The sequence below is a fragment of the Chiroxiphia lanceolata genome, chromosome 2 (genome assembly GCF_009829145.1).
Source record: "Chiroxiphia lanceolata isolate bChiLan1 chromosome 2, bChiLan1.pri, whole genome shotgun sequence".
Taxonomy (NCBI): Eukaryota; Metazoa; Chordata; class Aves; order Passeriformes; family Pipridae; genus Chiroxiphia; species Chiroxiphia lanceolata.
This window is the reverse complement of record NC_045638.1, coordinates 4,636,591-4,662,456: the sequence shown is the minus strand read 5'-3', so window position 1 is coordinate 4,662,456 and position 25,866 is coordinate 4,636,591. Positions and strand designations below refer to the sequence as shown.

Sequence of the window (25,866 nt, the reverse complement as noted above, 5' to 3'; positions counted from 1 at the left end):
ATGCCATTCCCTAGACCAGGTGGCTCAAAGCCCCATCCAGCCTGTCCTTGGACACCTCCAGGGATGGGGAATCCATAGGTTCTCTGGGCAACCTGTTCCAGTGCCTCACTGCTCTCAAAGGAAAGAATTTCTTCCCAATATCTAATCTAAATCTCTCCTCATTTAGTTTAAAACCATTGCCCCTTGTCACCATCCACCTGTGCAAAAAAGTCACTCTCTGTTTTTTATAAGCCCACTGAAAGGCCACAGTGAGATCTCCCTGGAGCCTTCTCTTCTCCAGGCTGAACAACCCCAGCTCTCTCAGACCTTCCTCACAGCAGAGCTGCTCCAGCTCTCTGATCATCCTCGTGGCCTCCTCTGAACCCACTCCAGCAGGTCCACATCTTTCCTGATGGATGCAGCACTGCAGGTTGGGGTCTCGTGAGGGCAGAGTAGAGGGGGAGTCATCAGACACCTCCCCTGATGCCCATGGTCTTTCCAAGACAATTGAGAGTAGTCTCAGTATGGTATTGGACTACTCTTGGGATTCTCAGGTGCAGCCAGTCCACGTAGGTTCCTGGACTTACACAGTCTGAGCTTTCTCAAGTAATCACTGATTTGTCCCTCCTCCACTGCTGGTAGTTATTTTCCTCTATTTATAAACCCTCACAGAACTTAGGGTGTGTTGATCAGAAAACTTTGCTGTTACCAGAGACTGGAGAAATACATGTTGACTTCTTTCTTTCATGGGTTCCTGCAGTGTTGTCCCATGGGTAATTATTTTTTTCTTAAGGCTCTCTTCAATTTTTAGGTCATCTCTGCCTTCTAATTTGGAGATAAGGCAACTGGAAGATGGGACTGAAGGAGTGTTTGCTCTGACCCAGCTGGTGAAACGCACCCAGTTCGGCCCATTTGAGTGCAAGAGAGTTCTCAAGGTGGAAAAAGAATCAGTTTTTCCCCTGAAGGTGAGACACAGCACGTGAGAATCAAGAACAAACCATCAGTTTTACCTGTGATGGATTTATGCCATCTGAAACTATGGAAAAAAGTGTATGTAGGGGGATTATTTGGAACATCTTTTAGGTGTGCTCTGTAATGGATGAGTTAAAGAAACAATCTCTGGGCAAGGCACAGAAGAACCAAACTAGTGGATCATTCTGTGTTTGAAGTGTTATAAGAGGTACAGTCAGCAAAACTGGTTGTCTTTCACCTTCTGCATGTGATGATACAGGAGGGACAACAACTATGGCAGTTAATGAGACTCTTCAACTGGATTGTTTAGCTTTATGGAACATGCAGAATAAGTTGAGTTTTTTCTTCTGCCTTGCATTTGTTTTATTCCTCTCTTGACAAGTTTTGGCAGGAAAAATGCTACTCTAAAAATGGAATTCAGTCTTAGTTTTCACTGATACCTAAGTCAGAAGTAAAGACTTAGGAATGTGACTTGGGCTGATGGGTGTTTCACGGCGTGTTTCACTCCATCCTCCTGCATCCAGCCAATTTTTGAGAAACTGGTGGCTGTAGCAAGAATTCTTGGGATAGGAAGTCAGTTTGTTCCCATCCTGCTCCTGGTAGTCTGTCTCAGACTTACCCATCTGAAGGTGTGACTGATAAATGAAACACGCCTCGTGCCAGCGTTGGCGCTTGCCTTGTCTCTGGTGTATGCTGAAAAGAAGCCATTGCAAAAGCAGGAAATAAAAATCTTCCTTGACTTTGTGTTATTTATCGGGGGGTTTTATTACATGCACGTGTTTTTCTTGGTAGGTGTTCCAGAAGGATGGGCCCCTGGTGTATTTTGACACCACAAACGAGGACGATTGCAACTGGATGATGATGGTGCGACCGGCCACCGAGTATGAGCATCAAAACTTAACTGCCTTCCAGCATGACAATGACATTTACTTCACCACCTGCCAGGATATCCCGCCAGGGACTGAGCTGCGAGTGTGGTATGCAGCTTTTTACGCCAAAAAAATGGAAAAGCCAGTGCTGAAGCAGGTCCCTAGTGTTGCCAATGGTATGTGTGGGGGCCTTTCTTCCTTCCTAAGGGCCCAGTGCTTACAGGGACTGACGGTCCCTTGCTGTTGTAGTTGACAGGGCTGTTTATCCAGTAGGCTCTGCCCCCTGAGTCAGGCTAACCTGCATACAGGGGTGCCCTGCAAGAAGAAAGCACAGATTCTTCACCATGGTGCAGCCAAGTTTTTGAAAACAGACGGCCTAGTTGGTGACTGAGCCTCTTCAGAGTGAACAAACTGGATAAATAGTTCTTAACTAAAGAATTGGTGGTTGCATTTCTGTTTTTCTGGGTAGAAGGGCAAAGGAACTCGAGTATCAGTGAAGTCTAAACATATGTGCAGATTTTCTAAGGAAGCCATTCCCCTTCAGTTGCAGTGAAAGTGTTTTGGTTTTGCACAAAACTGTTACACAGTTCTGAAATAACTTAAGACATTTGTCTTAAGACATGGGACCCACTAGAATAAGATCCACATGACTGTTTGTGCATTGGAAAGAAAGGCAGCGGATTTTTTTAGAATCTGAATTAGAATTGCCAGAACTCTGCTGTTCCTCTGCCCCTTTGTTTGCAAGGGTGTTTTCCTCCTGCTCTGGAGTTGGGAGTGTTCCCTGAATGGTATTACTGCTATGCTGAGTATAATTTGGGGTGACAAATGCTTGGGGAGAGGCCATTGCCATCAGCTTTATGGCTGAATCTTGATCATAAGCAGAATCTCAAGTGCTACAGCTGAATTATTGCAGTTAACAGGTTTCTGAATTACGAGATTTTTTTGGTTGATATTGAGAGGTTTCATCCTTTTCCTCTTTAGTTTAACCTGTTCATGTATTATTGCATGGATATGGGCATTTAAAAATATTACTTATGTCCTGCTCTTTCTGTTCAGCACTTTCACTGTACACTCCAAAATATTAAAGGCACATTGCATGAGATTCAGGTATAAGAAGATCCTGGTTAAAATTTTACATGAAAATGTTATTTGCAGGCCTGTTACAGAGTAAAACTTTTTGACTGTTGTGGTGGTTTCAAACCACCACAACTATGGTTACTGCTCTCAGCACAGAGCAGCAGAATCAAAAGGTCTGGAAAGTAAAGAAGATGAACTGGTTTTCCTCTTCACAGATGTGTGCTTGGCAATGATGGAATCTGATAAAGAGGGGAATAAGGTCTCTTCAAAATCTTCTGCTGTCTTACCCCATAAAAAACCGAAGAAATCCAGCATATCAGCAGCTGATCCAGCAGGTAGGCAAAATTACAGGTTTTTTTTAAGGAGGTAGAGAGCAGATCTACAGAGCTCTTAGGTCTAACAGTTCTATGTATATAATTGTATATATATGGCTATATATCTTACAGCAAATATTAATTCAGAGAGGATTTGAAAGTCTGGATTTTAATTTTCATGGGCACAGTGCTTAAAATACATATGCAGGTCGAAAAGAAACAGAGAGGCCAAACCTTTAGGCAGGTGATTTTCATGAAAAACACAACTGCTCCTGACTTTGGAGGTGGTTGGTGTTGGAGTGGGGGCAATCCTAAAGAAAATCTTCAGACTCCCTGTGCAAAGTGTAACAGTTCAAATGATCAGGTTCCAGAAGAAAACATGAGACTGTTGGGTAGGTGTAAGAACAGTTTGGAAATTACAAAAATACTGGCCATCCCCAAATTACAATAATACCATAAGCCTATTCATGTTGAGACTGTTCTGGAGTACAGGAACTCAAATTTAAATAAATTTTTAAGCAGTACAGATACTCTTGGCAAAGAACATATGGCTGAGGAAATAGGACAGTCAGAGTACGCAGTGTGGAGATCAGGATCAAAGAAAACCATTCTGGGCCTGTTCTTTAAAAGGTCACTTTCCTAAATTTTGCTTATTAATACTAAAAGTAGCCAAGAGGAGAGTTGTTGCAGATGTGTACAAATTAATTCTTTAGAAGATCCATTTGTTCCTATTGGTAACTCTCACAGCTAAAAATGGGAAGTCGACTGGGGAGTTGTCTTTGAGCTTGGCATTATTGATTTTTCTAGGGGTAAATTATGAAGAATTTCAACAGCCCCTCCCACATCCTTCATCCTGCTGTCTGAAAGTCCAACTTCAGTAGAAACAAAATGCTGCCTGTTGTATTTTGGGAACCCTAAAGTGTTCCCACTGATGTCGTGTTTCGGTGCTTCCAAACCAAAATATTCTCCTTTTGATTCTGACTGTTTGCCTCAAGTCATGCAAAGCAGTTGCCAACTGACAGATCTGTGGTTCCAAGTAAACCACGTTGCCCTGAAGCCTCCCTAGAAGCCTGAGGAAGTGGGAACTTAAACAGGACCTGACTCTTCCTGACAAACCAGAGCATATCTAGGGTTTCTGGGCTTACTGCTGGAGGCAGCTGAAGAGCAAAGGAAGTGCAGAGTCAGGGAAAATTCAGTTATGCAGAATCTTGGGGTTTAGGTTTGCTGGTTTTGTCCTCCTGGACAGAGCTCTCAAGAAGTTCTTTATGTACCCTGTGAAGAAGGAATTTCTGTTGCTGTACTATCTAGTAGTTTCTTATTTATTTATTTATTACAGCATGGATGAGATCACACCCCTGTAGTGCAGAATGTTGAGCATAACTTGTAGCAGGGAACAGCCTCTGCCTCAGAGAATCTGTTATTTTGGTTTAAGAGCCAACACTGAAAAGGAGGAAGAACTTTATTGTCCCCTCACAGATGGGGTCCTCAGGCAGAGAGAGATGAACTGACCTGCTAATGATCATCCAGGAAATCTGTGGCAGAAACTGAAGCACAGTTTGAATTCCCTGTGCTGCCATTCACTTACCCAAACTTCAGTGTCATCCTTCTCCTCTGAGGGAGTATTGTACACTGTGGAATATTCAGCTTTGTGTGAGCCAAAAAAATCTCTGAATTGGTCCAGATTTATTGGTTCCTCTTGACAAATTCAGACACATTATTCAAGGACTAAAATACAATGGTCTGTGAACAGAGTAACCATTTTCCTCTTTTTTTTTCATTTTCCTCCTAATTTCTTCTTTGTTTTCGCTATATGGCCTGAACTTGAAAAAACATTAAATCAAAACATTAATATGGTGGTTTCATAGCACATTTGATTAATGGAACTGCTCAAACCCAGGTTTTCATTGTCTTCACCCTTACTTCCATTAATCCAAATGTTCTTACTCTGCAATGCTCTTCACAGAGAACAAGGAGGCTTCTCCTGCTTCTTTCCTCAGCTGACTCAGAAGAGCACTGGTAACTCCAGTTTTAAAGGTGCTAAAAATTGCATTATATCATGACTTTCATAAACACAGTTCTTTAGAAAGTGAAAAAGGAGCCCTCAGGACTTTACAAGAGCACTGATACTCTCTCCTGGCATCATTTAATATCTTCTGGTGTTTCAAATGTTCATGTTTGGAAAATCCTGAAGTGATCCCAGCTGCCCCCATGGGCCTTTTATACTGCTTAAATTGTAACCTGTGATACTCAGTGAGGTATTGCAAGATAAATAAAGCCACAGGGATTTGCCACCTTTCCCTTTCCAAGGCGTTTCAGTATTTCTTCTTGCTGTGATTTAGTGAACACTCCGGAAGGCAGTGGAGCAGCAGAAGCAAAGCCCAGCCAGTGGATGTGTAAAGTGTGTTCATCTGCTTTCCAGGAGCCTCAGCTGCTGACAGGTAAGAAGTGCTAGAAATTCATGAGAGAATACTGAGAACCATCAGCAGAATTCTGCTCTTCCACAGCCATGACAATCCACGATGCAGTAAGATAAAGGTTTTAGTTTTTGTGTTCCTTTAAGAAAAAGGGTAGCAGGGAAGGTAAAACAGTGATATTTTGGATGTGAGTGGTCAGTCTCTGGGCAAACAACTTTATTGTTGAATCTAGAAGAAATAAAACTGTTGTTTAGAAGATGACATGTGACTATCAGGAAAATCAAGGATGGGGAGCTGAATGAGCAGTGTGGAAGGTCAGTGATGCCAGCTTATACTTCGTAATATTTTCTGTCTGGTATTTATGGCACATATTTAGTAAAGGTAATGAGATACTTATTTTTTTCTGCATTTTGTTTGCAGCTATATTATGCAGTTTTAAAAAAAAAATATTTAGAAGCTCTGACCATTCAATGAATTGTTTTTGAAAAGGGGGCTTAGGCCCCTAAATAACTTGGGCATTTGGAAAAATGTACCTGTTATTAGTATGCACAACCTTACTAGATATCACAACAGTGATATCCAACAAATCTCCTAAAAAATTCAGTTCCTGTAATTGTGTCAGTGTTAAATAAATGATATGCTCTTATTTAGGAAGGTATTGGGACTGCTTTTGAAATAATTTGAAGTGAGTCTCTGCAAAGAGAGGTGGACCTGATAGATGGGCTTCAACTGGATCCATTGGACTATTTCATGACAGTTTCTTTCCTCCTTACTCTCTTGTTCTTTCCCATCAGAGCACTTGCTGAGTCACCTGGAACAAGCCAAAGGTGCCCCCCAGCCCAGCCCAAATGATGCTGTGGCAGAGAAGCCAGCAGAGGCTCCCCCCACGGACCAACCAGAGCCCAGTGATGCAGCCAGTGCCAGCACAGACTCCAGGAGAAAGGCCAGGAGGGGGAGAAAGGCCAAAACACCAAAAGCAGAAGCACCTCCTGTCGTTGATGAAGAGAAAGATCCTGCAGGTAAAAGAGAACTTAAGAAAATGAGAAAATGTTAAGGAATATATCCGCTCATACATCTGTATTGATGCTTCTCAGGAAGGCCTAGAAAGTAGCACAGAGGTGGAGGTTTTTAGTTAGACCAGCAAAGCAGACAATTAACAGGCTTTGTTAATTATCTCCAAGGGCCTTGTCTGTGCTGGATGTTGCAGGACCTACATTTAGATTGCCTGCATTCTCCTGTGATGGTTTTAGTAATAGAGAGTCCCAGAGAAACACGGGGTAGTGGTTATGAGACCTGCCTTGTTTTCTGCAGGAAGGAACAGGAGAGAAAGTATCTTCCCTCTCAAGAGGAGACATCTTCCTCTTGACCTTAAGGTTTATTCTTGAAAGAGGCCTTTTTCAGGGCATTATCTTCCTTGAAGGGAAGTTCTAGTAGGAAATTTTACAATGCATGGCCAACTGACGCTTTAGTGACAGGTTGGAAAGGTAAGAAATTAGGCCTCCCTGTGAGATTTTGGCTACATCTTACTTGTCATTCAGCAGCCACTTGCTCTGACCTGAAAGTGGCTTGTTAGCAATGCATTATTTGTCATTGACAAATAACATCTGGCAGCCTCATGAGGCTCAAGAAGTGCAAGGTGGTGGTCTCAGAAGAAGCTGGGGGATGAAGGGATTGAGGGCAGCCCATCTGAGAAGGACTTGGTGGATGCTGGTGGGTGAGAGGCTGGACATGAGTGTGCTGACAGCTCAGAAAACAGCCATGTCCTGGGCTGCCCTCGAGGGAGGTGGTTCTGACCCTCTTCTCTGCCCTCATGAGACCCTACCTGGAGTGCTGCATCCAGCTCTGGGCTCCTCAGCACAGGAAGGACATGGAGCTATTGGACTGGGTCCAGAGGAGACCTACAAAGACCTCTCCTGTAAAGACAGGCTGAGAGACCTGGGGTTGTTCATCCTGGAGAAGTAGAAGGCTCCAGGGAGACCTGAGAGCCCCTTCCATTGCCTAAATTTGTCCTGTAAGAGAGTAGGGAACAGACCTTAAGCAAGGCCTGTGTGATAAGACAAGGGCAGAATGGCTTTAAACCAAAAGAAGGACAGTTTAGATTAAATATAAGGAAGAAGTTTTTTGCAGTGAGGGTGGTGAAACGCTGGAATGGGTTGCTCAGACTGGTGGTGGATGCCCATCCCTGGAAACATTCAAGGGCAGTTTGGATCGGGCTCTGAGCAGCCTGGTCTAGTGAGAGACCTTCCTGCCCATGGCAAGAGGGGGTGGACTAGATGACCTTTAAGGCTCCCTTCCAACCCACCCTGTTTTATGATTCTGTGAACGTGTTTGCGGACGATTAATTTGTCCGTTGCCACATCTTGTTACAAATTCTACATTTGAGGTTGTATTTCTAGCTGTCCACATTAATGCTGTATTTTTATGGTGTGCTTGCAGTGGATCATGTGGCTGACATTGTAACTGAGCTCCCTCCAGAAGAGCTAGCCCTGCCTCCACCTGCAGAGGAGAGGATTATGGATTTGGTTTTAGGAAAGATGCCTAGCACCACAAATAGCATCAGTTCAGTGACAAAGTAAGTGTTCTGGGATGCAGGATTTCCTCTTGGGTTTAATTAAGATTATGTAGCATGTAGCAGCTCTGCTAGACTTCTGGGCCCACAGATGCTCTTTTTTATCAGCATAAAATTGTGTGATTATGATGCTGCTGCTGCTGCTGCAACTAGAAGAGCTGACTTTTGAGTGCCACAAAGATGACCTGTGCACTGGAAGATGGTGTGATATTGGTGGTAGAATTTTGGAACATAAATGAGAATTTCATTTTCCATCACAGTGCTGCTTTTATTCAGTGTGGTTCCAAAAGCCTCCTGCAGCTGCAAGCTGCATTGAACGTTGGTGATAAGACAGGCAAAGAAATTTTTGCTAAAAACCCCAATTTGCTAACTGTTATTATTATTATTCAGTCTTGCTTGTCATCTTAACTCATGAATGACTTCATGTTGGTTTTGTGTGATACTTCAGATTTAAAGCAGTGGGAGGGGAAAACTTAGGTATAACAGAACCTCAGGGAGACTCTTAAGTATCGTTTGATTAATTTGGATTCTTTTTTGTCTTTTTGTCTTGGTAAAATTGGCCTCTTGAATTATTTTTTTTTTTTTTATAATAAAGCACTTGATTTTTTCAAAATTAGTTAGTAATGCTATATATTAAAGTTCTTAGCAGACACAGAGCCATCGAAAATGCATTTCAGAGTGTGGTTGTCCTGGGAAATAGCACAGTGCTGCTGCCTGGCAATGCCTTTTGCCTGGGAACTGCCAAGGTTTCCAAGCTGAAATAGCACTGGTGTTTTCAGAGGGTGAGCAGAACAGATCCTTGCTGTTCCTCTGAGGGGGCCTGCAAAGAGAATCTGCTGCTACTTTTTGCCTTGTTCGTGCTGGGTGAAGATAATCTGGAATGAGACACACTCTGGCATCTGCTGCTTCCAGGGGGTGGCCGGGGGGGGGGGCACCTTGGCATTGAGGAAGCTCCATCCAGGCTCCCTCCCTCCCTCTCTCCTGCCAGGAGCTGAGCATTAACACTCCTCCAGCTTCTGCCAGCTGGTGGAACTCTCTTGCAACCTGTGGGATACCTTTCAGTCCCTGCCTTTTTCTCTGATCCAGTAGGTTTGCTCATCACCAAAACACCATGTCCCTCAAAAGAAGTTTAATTCTCTCTAGTAGACACAGGATACGGCGGAAGCTGATAAAGCAGCTTGGGGAGCACAAGCGGGTCTATCAGTGCAGTATCTGCAGTAAGATCTTCCAGAACAGCAGCAACCTCAGCAGGCACATCCGTTCTCATGGTGGGTTTGCTCTTCACCTCACCTGGGGATTCGTTTTGTCTCTTGTTGCTTCCACCTTTGAGTAAAATAGCTGGGATATTTTATGTATTGGGATACGTAGCTATAAGAGAGCTACTTTTTCCTTTTTTCTTTCTCTTGACTCTCTCTAGGAAACTCTTTTAGTTATGCAGACCAAAGCATGAGAAGATAACAGCTGAAAGCTGAAGCTAGAGTATTTAAAATTTGAATGGAGTACATCTTTTAAGTAAGGGCAAGGATGCACTGTTTATTCCAAAACTATTCTTGCCTTAAAATACATGCATATATATATATCACCCTCACCTTCACAGGCACATGGGTAACAGAGCTGTGTAAATGTCAGCTGAGTGCTTTTTAGCTTGTGATCTGCAGTTCCAGGGATCTGTGTCCTATTCTAAGGGTTCCTTGAAAAATAATCACCGAAAAAGGGTGGGGGAGCTTAACAAAATCATTGGAAATGGTTAAAATCCACTATTTAGATCTCCTGAATTACTGTTTTTCATCACTAGCCTGTTTGTTTGCAGTTTGCATGTGCTTTGGTTTCCCCTGTCTTGCTTGGAGTTGGTTATAATCAATCACTGACTACTGTCCTTTTATCTTGATTGATCCCCTCAGGTGACAAACTATTTAAATGTGAGGAATGTGCAAAGCTGTTCAGCAGGAAGGAGAGCTTGAAGCAGCACGTTTCATACAAGCACAGCAGAAACGAAGTGAGTGGAAATGACTCTGGAAATGACTCTTGGGCTCTTGCTGAGTTTGGATGGGAAGGTACAGTGATATTCCAGGTGCCAGCTGGGCAGCTTAGGTCGGTTCCCTGTGAGCAGGGATCCCGTGGGAGTGAGACAAGACTGATAGGGGAGAGGTAACATCTTCTGCTTGATGAATTTGCAAAGTGTGGACGTGCTTTTGAGCACATACAAACCCTTTTCCATATCCGAATTTCCTATAGAAAGTTGCTTTCAGGCATCAGTTACAGCAAGACAAGCTGGAGTTAGCTAGACCTGGATGCAATAGAAGTGAGATCTGACTTGAGTTTCTGGTACTAAATAGGACTGTTCCAGTCTTGTTTGCCTGTGTTTTTCATTTATCACCACCTGTAGTGTCCTTTAATGTGTGAGCTGTGGGCAAAGAGTGTGAACTGTGCCTGTTGGTGAGGGCCTTTTGGTGCTGCTGCCATAGGAATATTAATAACACACCTGTAGTGGCACCTTATTAGTGAATATTCCCTTTTCTGCTTGGCATCAAGGTCCTTAGCTCTCAGATTGCTGCCATCTGTTCTGGAGGATGAGTCAGATCACATCTTATTTCCCAAACATTCTGTCTCTGTGTTGGACTGGGGGGTTATCAGGAAGGTTGTGACATGAACATAGTAGCTATATGGCCTTTTTTTTTTTTAATAGCTCAGATGTAGGAACATGGCAGGATGACACAGCATCAGAATTTTGCATCAATGTGTACTTAAATGTCCTCTTGAAGGAATAAAAAATTGACAAAGACAGAAAGCAGAAAAAGTAGTTGAGATTCAGAATTTCTCTGTCAGACATGACTTGGCTTTTTCCCCAACTTAAACTCTTCCTGTTTGCAATCCTCAGGTTGACAGTGAGTACAGGTACAAATGCACCACGTGTGAAAAGGCCTTTCGGGTAGAGAGTGCACTGGAATTCCATAACTGCAGGACAGGTGAGAATGGATAACTCTTCCACTTCCTCTGGCATCTCTACTCCATTTTGGGGAGATGTCCACAAATCCATCTAAGCATAGAAACTACAGAAGGGCAGTAGGAATTTAGGTTTTTATCATCATCATCACAAGAAACAAACTGTCCTGTTTCCCTCAAAAAAAAAAAAGGTTTTTTGATAAGAAAAGTGTAACCAATAATCTGTAGAGCAGCTTGTGCAGTTAGGTACTGCTTTGTTTAGTATCTCCTGCTCACTTGTCTTAATATCCTCACTGGTATTTCATTTGTATGTTCACAGATAACCTGTCACCATCTCTGTTTGATTTTCTTTCCTGAAACTAAGTTCCACCTAATTTCTCTGAAACAGAGGAACTGGAAAGGGGATCAGTACTAGTAATAGTTGTAGTTTTCTGGAATCTCAGTTTTATTCAGCTTTTTCACATTTTATACTTGGAAATAGTGTCTCTAGATGTTTTTTTCTTAATGTCACTAGAACCTGTCCTTTTCTCCCATAGCCATCCCTTGTGATTACTCATATTATTTATGCTGGGTGATCCTATGCTTAGAAAATGACATCCTGGTTTACTTTTGTGGACCCACCATAACTGTCAGTCCAGAATCCCCCAGGTAACTGCCCCTTAGGGCACCATTCAAAGCAGGGTTTCTTATTTCCTTTCAGAGGGTGCAACTTGTATAAAACCTCAGCCTTGTGCAAAATGGAAAGTAGTGCCAAGTAACCTCAGTATTCTGTTTATTCAAGGATAGCAGCTCATTTTCCCTCTGAGCTGACCAATACAAGCAGCAGTTTTTCCTAGAATAGAATCACAGAATTATTAAGGTTGGAAAAGACCTCCAAGATCATCAAGTCAAACCTTTGACTGAAAAGGTCAAAGTTTTCTCTTTTCTTCAAGGCATCAGATTGTAACTTCTTTGGGATTGCTGCAGCACTGACAGGTTCCCTCTACAGGACCATGTTTTTGTGTTCCAAGAACGGTCTCAACTATTGACTACAAAACAAATTCCCCATAGGCCTATTGTTGTGTGATGGTATATTTTTGAGGTTTTATACCTTATTCTGGAGTATTCTATACTGGCTGGTGTCAGGAGCCAATGGTGGCAGAAATATTCTGGTGCTTAGACACAACTGTAATGCTCTGTTGCTCTGTGTTTAGTGATTGTACCAACACTAAATATTCGAATCAGTTGTAACAGAATCCATTCCAAAACTTCATTTTGGTGTATGCTAGACCACAGTGGAAATATCCCATGTGAGGAAGTTAAAATGCTAGATTCCATGTTCAGGTTAGCATCATATATATTTATTACCTTTGAAAAAAAAATAAATTTAAAGAAACACACATGCTTTTGCATTTCCCTCCTCAACCCATGCAATGATGAACAAAAGAACTACCTGCCTCACAGGCATACAAAGCCCCTGTCCATCTGTAAAGAGCTCTGCATGGTTTCTCTTGCTTACAGATGACAAGACTTTCCAGTGTGAGATGTGTTTCAGATTCTTTTCTACAAACAGCAACCTTTCAAAACACAAGAAGAAGCACGGGGATAAGAAGTTTGCATGTGAAATCTGCAATAAGATGTTCTACAGGAGGGATATCATGCTAGACCATCAAAGAAGACACTTGGGAGGTAAGTTTACTGCAGATCAACCTAATTATTACTCTCAAACAGCAGTAGAGGTGAGAAAGTTAGGGAAATGACTGTGTGCATTAGATTCTTCTGAGTGGTAGCTGTCTTCTTATTTTATTGTCAGTTACCTGATCCAGAGTAGCAAGTTTCAGCAAAATGTGACATTTATTAAAAATAATAGTCATGGATCTTGCAGGGGAGTTGTCTAATTCTGTGAAAAACTTTCTAGGAGATGCACCTGCCTTTTTTTTCAGCCTCATGTGATTGAATCCAGTGCTACTAACAGTCATGTGAAAGCTGCTTGGCTTGTTATGCAGTGGTTTAGACTAGCTGATTTTAATTATGGTTTGAATTCTATTCTTCCTTTTTTTAAAAAATTGTGTGGTAACTCGAAAATCTGAAGGCAGAGAATTAACTTGCCATGTACAACTGAAGTGGCTACTATATAAATATAGTATCAATGGGATGCCGTGGGATATTATCTTTCAAACACTTGAGAATATATGAGAATGAGATTATGAGAGTTTAGTGTTCAGAATCTCATGCATCTAAGGATGTTATAGGTACTGAAAGACTGGAAAAACTTCATAGATTGCTAAATATGTATTAAAATGCCTTCGGTGATTTAGATGATAAAACCAAAGGTGATTTAAAAAGAAGAGCCAGATTGTCTAATTTTGTGTTTTGGGCATAGCTGATTGTCACTGGCTCTTTTTGTGATTCAGACCTTTGTGTCACGAACCAGAGGAGAGCCAGAGGACAAGGGGCTGAATGGCAATGGCCAAGTGTCTCGTGTAGCTGTCACAGAGGAGCTGGAGCCCTCTGTCCTCTTAAAAGGAGCAGGGAAAGAGGTCTGAAATCCTCACTGAGCATTAAAGCTGATGCTTTAATGTCTCTTCTTAGAGACTCTCCCTCCTCTCCCTCTTCTTAGTGAAAATGTTTGATTAAAGTACCAAGGCCTACTAGATCTGCCTATTTCCTGGTGTTGACAGCAAATGTCTGTTTTCAGACATTTTACAGTTGGTGTAATAACCATTAAGCCATAGCACATCACTTTGGGAGACTGCTTTTATATTCTTAAGACACTGTTTTAATTGAGAAATCACCCTTTTGTTATCAATTAAATCCTGCATCGAGGGCCTCCCCAGTGTTTCACTCTTCTCCCCAGTGCTCCCCTGAGAGGACATGCAGATTGGAGTGGAAAACCATGGTTTATTTTTTTGTTTTGTTTTTTTGATGGGGACTGTTCTGTGAAGGGGTGAGGCGTGTGAAAAGAGAAGACTTTGAGCACAGCACGGAGAACATGGTTCGCTACAAGAAGGAGCCTTCGGGATGCCCCGTGTGTGGGAAGGTGGGTGTGTGTAGCCAGGTCTGCACTGTAGCTCCAAGGATACCACAGTTTAGTCTAGAGAAGAGAAGGCTGAGAGGGGATTTCATCAATACATATAAATATCTCCAAGGTGGGTGTCAGAGGATGGTGCCAGGCTCTCTTCGGTGACAGGATGAGGAGCAACGGCTGTAAATTAAAACACATGAAGTTCCACCTCAACATGAGGAAGAACTTCTTTCTACTGAGGGTGGCAGAGCACTGGAGCAGCCTGCCCAGTGGGGTTGTGGAGCCCAGTCAAGACATTGCTCTTTAAACAGCCTATATAGCTCCATTGTATCCAAGCCCACTGTGATGGTGGGAGCTGTTAGGACAAAGAACAAAACTTAAGTTCAGGCAAGACCTTTTTTCAGGACATGCAGCACAACATGGAGTGTCACACATGGCCCCTGTGTGTGTCAGTGAAATCTCATGGCTTAGTTTACTTAAAGTGGAATTTTTCTGCCTGAATGTAAACAGCTGGAGTTGACTGTGTGCACTGGGAATCATTTTCCACTAGGAATCAAAGTGAACTCATAGCATAGTAATGGCATTGTTGCATTTGGGTCTTTTAGCACTCATGATCTTAAGTTGCTGTTATCACAGAGAGTGTGGGTTTAACTAGTGATTTTATAAATGGTTAATGATTCATGGTGCAAAATGTACCTGAGCAACTCTTAAGCTGGTGTGTAGACCTCTGGTTTTGATGCTTTGGATGTGTTACATATCAATCAAGGCAGATTTTGTGCATATATCTTTTTGTAGACAGGTGGAACATTCATGATTCAAAAGACACTCTAAATATTTCTAATTCTACCCTATGTAGTTCTGCTGCAGCTTTTTTGGAAGTCCATCTGTGATGAATGGCCAGTTTCAGTCAGTTCCTTGGAACTTTGCCCCTGGATTTTGCCATGCCAGCAGTTTCTAAGGTAGCCTGCTGGCTGGCTAACAGGAGATCCTACATGTTTCTGGCCAGAATGAATCAAAAAGACAGTAAATATATTCTGTGCTCTCCACTGGATAAATTACAAAGAACTGTAGCCCTGCTGGACATGGTCCAAAACGCCTTCATTCCTTCCTTCCTTCTTTGCTTTTAGGTATTTTCATGTAGGAGCAACATGAACAAACACCTTCTAACACATGGAGACAAGAAGTACACTTGTGAAATCTGTGGACGTAAATTTTTCAGGGTGGATGTGTTGAGAGATCATATTCATGTCCATTTTAAGGTATTGTGTTAATATTTAATTAGAAGAGGCAGATTGTTCTGACATAACTAGGTTATCACTGAATTGTAAGGGATTGAATTGAAAGGGAATTGTATCACTCAGTGGTTGTCATGAAGATTCTTTTATAGATGTAATACTGTACCAGTCGAGTCTCTTTACATTAAAAGTTCCTTTTATACACACAAAAAATTATTACTATTTGTTTGAATAAAAAAATTAATTAAGTTATTCGTTGTGTAGTCATGGACAGAGGAACTTTGTTGACCTGGATTGAATGAAGCAGGATGATATTTTAAATAAATAATATTACAGCAATTGTTAATGCAAGGCAGTCTGCATGGCAACAAAAGGTGAACAGGTCTTTACCTTTTGAAGAATAAGTTCAATCTATTAAAACAAAATGTTCTTTCCCACTCTGCACAGGACATAGCCCTCATGGATGATCACCAGAGAGAAGCATTCATTGGTAAAATTGGAATCTCATCAGAGGAAAATGATGACAACTCTGATGAAAGTGCAGATTCTGAGCCTCACAAGTATAGCTGCAAAAGGTGCCAGGTAGCTTTAAATACTTTCAAATTAACTTGTTTTGGGATGGGGATGGGAGAGTGGCGATGTCTGTAAATCATTCCGAATTTTAAATAACATTAAGGGTTTTCAAAGAGAAGGCCAGTCCACAGGTCTGCAGTGCTTGTTACCTCTAATCTGTGTAGTGATGTTATTCCATAACACTTTAGGTGGTGTTCTGTAAGGTGAATGCTAAACACTTACAAAGAGAAATACAGATATATTCGCTTACCCGTGGAAGGAAACAAGCAAAACCGGAGGAAGAATCACTAAAGGAACATTCAAATCAATAAGGAGCATTCAGATCTTAAACCACCTTTTGATTATGTGCCAACTAAAATCATTACAGCATTTCTGAATGATACAGTCCACAAATTGATTTTGCTGAGATCAGATGGTCCTCTGGTGGATATCCAGTTTGGAGGATTAAGACTGCTGCTTATGTTCAGCGTGGCTGCTTATTCTTGGGCTGCTCTGTCACTAACAGGATGGCACTGGGAGTACTGCTGGAATGTAGTTTACTCAGTAAATTGGCCAAACTGACATAGGGACAGGGGAGTTTTGGTGGTTAAGCCACTGACTTGACCCCTGGAAATCAGAGCTTATTTCACAGCGCCCACTTAATTTTGGTGAAAGCTCTTACCTTCATTTTATAACCTGGAGATAATAATCCTTGAGTTTTCTGTTCTTATCTGTGAACTGGTATAAAGTGAAAACTGATTTGAAGCTTATGCCAGTAAACATCAGAAGGTGTGGAATCACAGCAGTTAATCACATGGCTGCTTTCAGTGTGCTAATTTTCCTGCCTGACACTTCATGAGTACATAAACTACATGAAATTGTGTGCTTCCAAGTGAGGGCAGTTGGGCCATTTAGATCAGAAAGCTCTTTCTGGAAGCTGGGGTGTTTTTAGCACTTTTGCAGGTGTTTGTGAAATAAAGAGTTGTGTAAGGGAGCAGCTGTGGAAAGTGAGATTTGCTGTGAGGAGATGGGGAGGCTCTTCTGGAAAACTGAACAGCCAAAGGGAGAACAACATACAAATGAGTCTTGGTGAAAGCTCTCTTCTGAGCTCTTCAAAATCTCTCTGTGTTTTCTCTCATCCCCAAGTACACCTTCACCAAGCTGTGCAGTGCTATCAGAAATACCCTGACTAATTCCAAAGTTGGAGCAAAAGATCGTGTCATTATGGCACTTTGCCCTGATGTTCTGTAGCATATCTGGATATACTGGATCATTTTGGATATGCAGGGTTACTTAGCCCAGGGAGCTCAGTAGTGGAGCACCTGTCTGGCACAGCTTTAGCACTTCCAGGAGCTGAGCTGGAGTCACTGCCCTGCAATGCCTAGAAATTCCAACTCTTCTGAAGCCAGTGCCAAAGCTGACTGTGCAGACTAGAGCTTGCCATGCCCTCAGAGCCCAGCAGACTTTTCTTCCACCTGTGGCACCCTCACTTTGACAGCTGCTGGAGGTTAAACATGGCTCTCTTCAAGGCTGTTCCTCAGTGCACGAATAATTTGGGGTCCTCTTCTTGTGCAGTGTAAGAAGTGGAGACACCATCTCAAGCAGGTTTTCCAAACGAACCGATGTCCTGTAGCAGCGGCCTTGTAATGGCCAAAGGGGTTCAGGCCTAAATCCAGCTTTCACGGATTTTTAATGAAGTGATACACAGGGTACTGAAGTGATACACAGGGTACTGAAGTGATACACAGGATATTTCAGTGATACACAGGGTATTGATGTGATACACAGGGTACTGAAGTGATACACAGGATATTTCAGTGATACACAGAGTATTGAAGTGATACACAGGGTATTGATGTGATACACAGGGTATTGAAGTGATACACAGGGTACTGAAGTGATACACAGGGTATTGAAGTGATACACAGGGTATTGATGTGATACACAGGGTATTGAAGTGATACACAGGGTATTGAAGTGATACACAGGATATTTCAGTGATACACAGGGTATTGATGTGATACACAGGATATTTCAGTGATACACAGGGTATTGATGTGATACACAGGGTATTGAAGTGATACACAGAGTATTGAAGTGATACACAGGGTATTGAAGTGATACACAGGGTATTTAAGTGATACACAGGACATTTTAGTGATACACAGGACATTTCAGTGATACACAGGATATTTAAGTGATAACAGGGTATTTCAGTGATACGCAGGGTATTGATGTGATACACAGGGTATTGAAGTGAAACACGGGGTATTGAAGTGAAACACAGGGTATTGAAGTGATACACAGGATATTTAAGTGATACACAGGGTATTTCAGTGATACACAGGATATTTAAGTGATACACAGGATATTTAAGTGATACACAGGATATTTCAGTGATACACAGGGTATTGAAGTGATACACAGGATATTTCAGTGATACACAGGGTATTGAAGTGATACACAGGATATTTAAGTGATACAAAGGATATTTCAGTGATACACAGGATATTTCAGTGATACACAGGGTATTGAAGTGATACACAGGATATTTCAGTGATACACAGGGTATTCACATCAACTCGCGCCAACTTGAGATCCTGGCAACGCGCTCCCAGCTCGTTGCTGTGCCTGAGGACTTTTTCCCCCTTTCATTCACTATTGGTTCATTCCCCAGCTGACTTTTGGCAGAGGGAAGGAGTACCTGAAGCACATCATGGACGTGCACAAGGAGAAGGGCTACGGCTGCAGCATCTGCAACCGGCGCTTCGCCCTGAAGGCGACGTACCACGCGCACATGGTCATCCACCGGGAGAACCTGCCTGACCCCAAGGTGCAGAAGTAAGACATGTGGCACTGATAAGAGGAACCATCTTCTTGGAGTGACAGTGGCTCTGCCCCCTGGTGCTTTTAGAGAACCAGTGACAAAGACCCGAGGGAATGGCCTGAGGTTGTGTCAGGGGAGGGTCAGGGTGGATCTCAGGGAAAGGTTCTTCCCCCAGAGGGTGGTTGGGCACTGAACAGGCTCCCCAGGGCAGTGGGCACAGCCCCAAGGCTGCCAGAGCTCCAGGAGGGTTTGGATGATCCTCTGGGGCACAGGGTGTGACTCTGGGGATGCTCCTGTGCAGGGCTGAGGGTTGGACTCGATGATCCTTGTGGGTCCCTTCCAGCTCAGCATATTCTGTGTAATTGGGCTGTACTAAAATATCTGAAACAGTATAATGGGTGTTAAAATGTTTATTAAAAGCTTGAGGTAAATATCACTGATGATTGACTTCACACAGATGGTTAGTCAACAGCCTTGCAGTTTGGGCTTTGCAAATTATAAATAGATGATTTTAATAAATTTTTTTTTTTGAAACTATTTTTTGAGTGAATAGCAATGCCAGGCTGCTCCAAGCTTGCGATCAACTTACAGGTTTCTTAAGGTTCATTTTAAAAAATTTAAGCTTCAAGGAACTTTTATAATAATTAGTATTAGCAAATGAAATACAGTTACTGACAGAGATGCCTGAAAATCACTTCTGTCTCAAGAAAAGAATCGCAGTTTTTGGTCTCTTTGGTTTCAGATACATCCACCCATGTGAAATCTGTGGAAGGATTTTTAACAGTATAGGAAATCTGGAAAGACATAAGCTTATACATACAGGTAAAAATGTTGTGTTTCTTTATAATTATCAATACAAAAAAGAAATTTCTATTGTCAGTGCCTGCCTTTTGGTTTTGTTTTTTTTTTTTGGCTGGAGGAAAAAAGTTACGGGTTCTTACTGTAAGATACAATCAGATAAATAATATTTTTGCTTTTAGGGTAGACTGGTTTTCTAAAGCAGGTAATATTAATGAGATTTGATCTGGGCACACAATCCAAATTCCTAGATAATGTGATGTTGCAGGATTCACCTAATTCTGTGTTCTGTACTTCCCCAGATTCTTATCCATATCACCTTCTTGCCATTACACAGGCTGAAAACTGCTACTGCAAAATCATTTTCAACAGCTCATTACTATTTCATGCTACTCAGTATTTTCCTACCTCAGGCTTTACCTCTTTTTTTTACAGATCTCACATGAAAAAACAGCTTTCCTCTCTCTCCAAAGTCTGCTAATTTAGTTTGGGCTACAATATGCATGAAAGGTGTGGTTAACAGCACAGGGGGGCTGTTGCCCTCTTTAGCCACCACTTTAGTCAGTTTTTAGGAGATGCACATTTTTCATTAACATTTTTTTTTTGTTTATGTTGTCTTTTAAATTTATTTTTAAGGTGTAAAAAGTCATGCTTGTGAGCAATGTGGCAAATCATTTGCTAGGAAAGACATGTTAAAAGAACATATGCGAGTCCATGATAATATCCGAGAATACTTGTGTGCAGAGTGTGGCAAAGGTATGTCTGATGCCTTGTTTTCCATTAATTGTGATACTGAATAGCAGGTGAATGTCTGAATTAAGACTTGGGAAGATCTGGGAGTGCTGTAAATCCTGCATTTTTGAGAAGTAGTAACTGTATGAATCAGGAGCCTTAGGATTACATAAACTACCCCCAATTTTATAGTTTTGTTTTGTGGCCTATAAGAAAACACTGATTTATTTTTTTTAATTCTACACTTGTTTTCAGGCTTAAGAAATAGAATAATTTCTCTCTGTAAGAGCCTTAAATGTCAAAGTTGCTTTGACTTTTTTAATTGTTCGTGTTATAACTTGGACAAATCTGAACTGGTGTTTTAGTGGAAGGGAGTAGTAAGTCTGACACCTCTAATGATGCTTTGTCTTTGCTTGTCTGTGCTGTTTTGCTTCTTCCTCAGTGGTTATTCAGATGTTTTCCAGAGCTTTTTCTTGGAATTAAAATAATAATGATAATGTGCATTGCTACATAAACAATTAAAAATATGCAGTTGTGGACTCGCGGCAAATATAAGCTTAGAGCTCTTGGGTAACAACATGATCGTCCTGAGTTCTCTGAAGGTGGGAGCAGTGGAGTAACTGTCTTGCTGCACCTTTTGTCTCACAGGAATGAAGACAAAACATGCACTTCGTCACCACATGAAACTTCACAAAGGGATTAAGGAATATGAGTGCAAGGAGTGCCACCGAAAATTTGCACAGAAGGTCAATATGCTGAAGCATTACAAAAGACACACAGGTGAGGGCTCTAAAAGTGGCACCTAATCAGTTAAATGCTTCCCAGTAGAGAATTCTTACCTAGAACAGTCAGGGACTGTGAAGAAAACTAATAAAATACGTATTTTCTGCCTTTTGAAAAGTGAGATTTTGTCCTCTTCTCAGCTGAGATCACCTGTTCTACAACTGGAGAGGTACAGTTTAGTTGGTTTCAAGCTTTGCTTTTTTTGAGAGTGGTTGTTTTGGTCTAGGATAGGTCCAGAGCGTTGGCTTTGTTTTAAGTTAGTCTTCAGGTTCTCATTTCCCAAAATTTTACCTCCCACATCAGTTTCCCTTGGATTTATTTTCTGCCGGATATGGTGCCACGGCTTAGATGAAAGTAGGTGGTGAAGCTGGGCTTCTTCTGCTTGTTTGACTGTGGTTTTTATGTTTTTTTAATGTTAGTAATATGAGACTCTGGATTGTCCCAGATGCCTTAGGCTCCTTTGACAGATGCTAAATGTGCTTTTCATGCAGGAATCAAAGATTTCATGTGTGAGCTCTGTGGGAAGACATTTAGTGAGAGAAACACAATGGAGACTCACAAGCTGATTCATACAGGTAAACCCTCTAAAAAACAGTATCCAACAACATCTTAATTCTGTTCCTAGGCTTACTTTAGTCTTGCCAGTCTCGGAACTGGTGTTGCATATCCTGTTACCAGACACAAAAAATTGTTCCTCTTGTTGAGGTGTTGACATTACGATACTCATCTGTTGGGTTTCCTTCCATCTGCCACCAGTAGGAAAACAGTGGACATGTTCAGTGTGTGATAAGAAGTATGTCACTGATTACATGCTGCAGAAGCACATCCAGCTCACTCATGATAAGGTGGAAGCCCAGAGCTGTCAACTCTGTGGGACAAAGGTTTCTACCAGAGCCTCCATGAGTCGGCACATGAGGCGTAAACATCCAGAGGTGAGTTAGTTTGGACTGTGGGGTGGTTTGGTTTGGGGGGTTGTTTTTTTTAGGAAAGTTTATGGCCTTCAGTGACTTGAATTACTTTTTTTTTTTCTTTCTGTTTTTCCTGCTTTTTTTGGAGCCAGTTTTAGGTAGTGTCTGTGAAACATGCACTTAACTGAATCAGCCATTTAAACTCTGTTACATGTTTTAGTAGTAAACAGATCTGATTGCCAGTCCCTAAAAATGAAGTTCTTCTGCTTATTGAAACCCCTTTTCTTTCTCTGCCTCAGCTTAAATGTGTGTTTTTTCATGTTTTGTCTTCATCTATTAGTGAGTATAATGGATTCTTTTTTCCCCATTGTGTTCCCTGTGTTCAGAAGTGATCTGAAAGAAATGGTGAATAGAGAGGTGGTGGCAGCATCTGCTGATGATACAAAATTATTCTCAGTATTAAAGATGAATGCTGACTGGAGAGAATCTGGATTAGAGGGATGTTTTGTCTGACCCCAACGGGGTTTTTTCTGTGTTCTAATTTTCTGAATAGCTGTGTTTCTCCTCAGCATTCCTTGTTTAGGTTTGACTGAGGCTTGTCCCTTCCCTTTGAGGCTTCTTTTTTTTTGACTACCAGTTTATCATTATTGTTGCTTTGCTGTTTTATCATGATGACTGTGAAGGAAGTCAACAAAGTGCTCTATTTATTGATTTGGGGATTAAAAATGCTCTATTCTTTGATGAGCTGAGATGTAGAGATTCAGCTTAAAATAACGAAGTAGGACACAGTATTTTTTTTCAAACACATTGTTTTCTATATAATTGATCACTTCCCAGTGGATTGTGTTCTGTCTAGAATGTGAAAACAAACATATTCTTCTATTGGTGTCTTTAAACTTTGCTGGTTTTCAGTGAGAATGAGAAGACTTTATGCCAAAAGAGTATTTAGCAAAAAAGCCATGGTTAACTCCTTCCTGTTAAATGATACGTGTAAAATGTTAGATTACATCATTTGGGCTTTGTGACAGGATTTATCAGGGAGATGCTGTATTGTTTGACTGCAGCTCACCAGCTGATACCTCTTTGTCTACAGATCCTTTCAGTGAGGATTGATGATTTAGAGCAGCTGCCAGAGACAACTACCATTGATGCCTCTTCGATTGGGATTGTTCAGGTAAATTCCAGGCCCACTGGAGGGTGAGGTGGGGATATTTTTGGTACATAACATAGCTGAGCACAGGCTGTGGGTGAGGAATGTGCTTTTTCAGAGCCAGCCTCAGGGTAACATGTCCAAGCAGCTGCAGGTTCTTGATCTGTTTGGTTCTGTAACAGGGGTGCTGGTAAAACAGAAATAATTACAGGATGAAGTCTCATTCCCCAAAATCGGGTTTTCCTAAAGTTTATTTCTTCGCCTGAGAACTGACAGTAAAACAGCTTCAGGTGATAGGCTCTCACTTGGAACTTCATTAAGCAAAAGGACTTGATGTTTTGTTTGGAATTGTGTTGCTCCAGCCGGAATTAGCCTTGGAACAGGGCGAATTACCAGAAGGGAAACAGCACATAAAAGCTCCTAAACGTGGCCAGAAACGAAAACAAAAGTCGGGTGAGGAGGAGGAAGCTCAAGTGCCTGAGGACCCTGCCTTCAGTGAATACACAGAGAAGGAAGGTGAATTCACAGGGAATGTTGGAGATGAGACTAATTCAGCTGTACAGAGCATCCAGCAGGTGAGCTCCAGCAGCAGGGTGACGAGTTGCAGGCATTGCTTAGAGGGATAACCCTTTGTTTTTGGCTAATTGCAAACACAAAAGTGTGATTTGAACATTTGGAGCTGATTTCATAAACAGTGGTAATACAAAGATGGATAGAGACGTTAAAAAAAACAAGGAGTTGGACCAGTAAGCTCCTTATGTTTGTTTTCATTTCCTTTGGTGTTACCATCTCCTTGTTTGCCAGGTACCACTAACTGGCTGATTAAAAATTGAGATTAAAAGCAGGAAACTTAATGTGGCTGGTTGTTTTGAATGTTGCCTATCCCCCTCTCCCATTGCCATCGTATTGCTATGTGTGGAAGTTGTTATATTCCAAGTTTTCTGCACCTGGAAGTTGTTATATTCCAAGTTTTCTATGTTCCCCTCTGTGTGTGACTTCTTCTGCTGGCAATAGCAACGTGTGAGCCCATCAGGTGGTCTTCCTTGAGGATATTTGGTAGTCAGGTGCAAGGTCTAAGGTTGTGTCACAGTTTGAGACCCTCAAAAATCCAATTTCTAAGTTCAAGCCCCTCTCCCACAATTTGCTTCAGTGTGAGAGAGTTTTCAGGCAAAACACAACTACTCAGCATTGGGGGAAGGGGAAAATACTTACAAGGTTCATTTACATACATATATATATATATAGGTAACAACTTTCTTTTTTTTACGATGAAATAATATATTTACATTAGATTAAATTTCTCTTTTTCTTCAACAAGAGTCCAGGAAGAAAAGAGAAAAGTGTTTTTGTCACTTTTCAGGTCACAGTTCCTTCAAATTAGTTTCTGTGGTATTAGTTAGTGTCCTTTATTTTTAAGGCAGCAGATCTGAGTACTGCAGTCAGAATCTTTCTGTTCTTACTTTGTGAAAATCCCAATCCCTCGAGCCCGAGCCTTCGGGGGACTTCCTTAGAGACTTTCACTCCTCTCCGGTGCCGCTGCATTTTGGAACTCCCTTCAAACGGGTTGAGGTCACCTTTGTGTTTCCCCTCAGGTGGTGGTGACCCTCGGCGACCCAAACGTCACGGCCCCTTCCAGCTCCGTGGGGCTCACGAACATCACCGTCACCCCCATCACAACAGCAGCCGGGACCCAGTTCACAAACCTCCAGCCAGTGGCCGTGGGCCACCTGACTGCCCCGGAGCGCCAGCTGCAGCTGGACAACTCCATCCTCACCGTCACCTTCGACACCGTCAGCGGCTCCGCGATGCTGCACAACCGCCAGAACGACGTCCAGATCCAGCCCCAGCCAGAGGCGGCCAACCCCCAGTCCGTGGCCCATTTTATAAACCTGACCACCCTGGTGAACTCCATTGCTCCTCTGGGGAACCAGATTTCGGAACAGCACCCCCTGACCTGGAGGTCAGTGCCTCAGACTGATGTCCTGCAGCCCCAGGCGCCGGCGGCGCAACAGCAGCCGGGGCAGCAGCCGGTTCAGACAGAGCAGCAGCAGCAGATGTACAGCTATTAATTTATAACTTTGGGAAGTTTTGAAATGGACTGTACTCAGAGACAAAAAAGGAAAAAAACACAAAACATTGGAAAATTTCTAATAGGATTGTTTGCTGGATACCAAACAGAGACGGGAAAATGTTTATATACAGTGAGGCGTGAGGTAAAATTGGCGTAGCACCCTGCAGCACCCTGACCTGAGATTCTCGTGCTGTCTCTAGACCTTGCACTGTCTTAACAAAAAAAAAAAAAAACACCCACAACAAAAACAAAAAGGAAAAAAAAATCTCACCACAAATTCAGCATCCCCTTGCACTTGTGCAGTAAGATTGAGATTTGACAGGTGCATCATCACACACCTTAACCAAAGCAGGGAAATCCTAAATGTTACAGCACTTGTGATGTACAAAACCCTTTCAGCCATACCATGTCACTTCTCTGCAGTCTGGAAGTGAAATGTGAAGACCTTGTTCACAGTGAGTGGAATGTACTTGTGGTCAGCTGGTAGAGACTGAAATGTGAAGACACAAATGGGCAAAACAATAATTGTCTTTGTTTCTTATCTTCTTTAGGTCTTGTATCTTAACAACATTGGTAAAACTAGGTGGAATTTGGGGTTTTGGGGTGGGCATGAGTGTGGTGTGGAAGAAAATATACCAGTTTTACAAAGTATTTCCATTTTAGTCATGG

The 25,866-nt window shown here is 42.0% G+C and overlaps 1 protein-coding gene across 5 annotated transcripts in view; it reads left to right on the top strand.

The window, feature by feature from the left end:
• PRDM15 (PR/SET domain 15) overlaps window positions 1-25,419 on the top strand; it is a 35,888-nt gene extending 10,469 nt beyond the window's left edge. The window contains exons 4-25 of one of the 5 annotated variants that reach the window (XM_032678161.1): window positions 791-944; window positions 1,744-1,996; window positions 3,113-3,232; window positions 5,551-5,649; window positions 6,420-6,644; window positions 8,062-8,197; window positions 9,281-9,462; window positions 10,096-10,190; window positions 11,073-11,160; window positions 12,638-12,805; window positions 14,062-14,156; window positions 15,269-15,400; window positions 15,824-15,958; window positions 18,606-18,769; window positions 19,498-19,577; window positions 20,190-20,309; window positions 20,934-21,065; window positions 21,560-21,643; window positions 21,828-22,000; window positions 23,070-23,150; window positions 23,489-23,701; window positions 24,719-25,419. In XM_032678161.1, coding sequence (XP_032534052.1) covers window positions 791-944; window positions 1,744-1,996; window positions 3,113-3,232; window positions 5,551-5,649; window positions 6,420-6,644; window positions 8,062-8,197; window positions 9,281-9,462; window positions 10,096-10,190; window positions 11,073-11,160; window positions 12,638-12,805; window positions 14,062-14,156; window positions 15,269-15,400; window positions 15,824-15,958; window positions 18,606-18,769; window positions 19,498-19,577; window positions 20,190-20,309; window positions 20,934-21,065; window positions 21,560-21,643; window positions 21,828-22,000; window positions 23,070-23,150; window positions 23,489-23,701; window positions 24,719-25,195 — 3,406 coding nt within the window. In that variant the 3' untranslated portion in view covers window positions 25,196-25,419. Of the gene's footprint in view, window positions 1-790; window positions 945-1,743; window positions 1,997-3,112; window positions 3,233-5,550; window positions 5,650-6,419; window positions 6,645-8,061; window positions 8,198-9,280; window positions 9,463-10,095; window positions 10,191-11,072; window positions 11,161-12,637; window positions 12,806-14,061; window positions 14,157-15,268; window positions 15,401-15,823; window positions 15,959-18,605; window positions 18,770-19,497; window positions 19,578-20,189; window positions 20,310-20,933; window positions 21,066-21,559; window positions 21,644-21,824; window positions 22,001-23,069; window positions 23,151-23,488; window positions 23,702-24,718 lie in introns of all 5 variants that reach the window. The other 4 variants (XM_032678158.1, XM_032678162.1, XM_032678160.1 and 1 more) reach the window with 4 other exon arrangements.
• The last annotated feature ends 447 nt before the right edge of the window (window positions 25,420-25,866 follow it).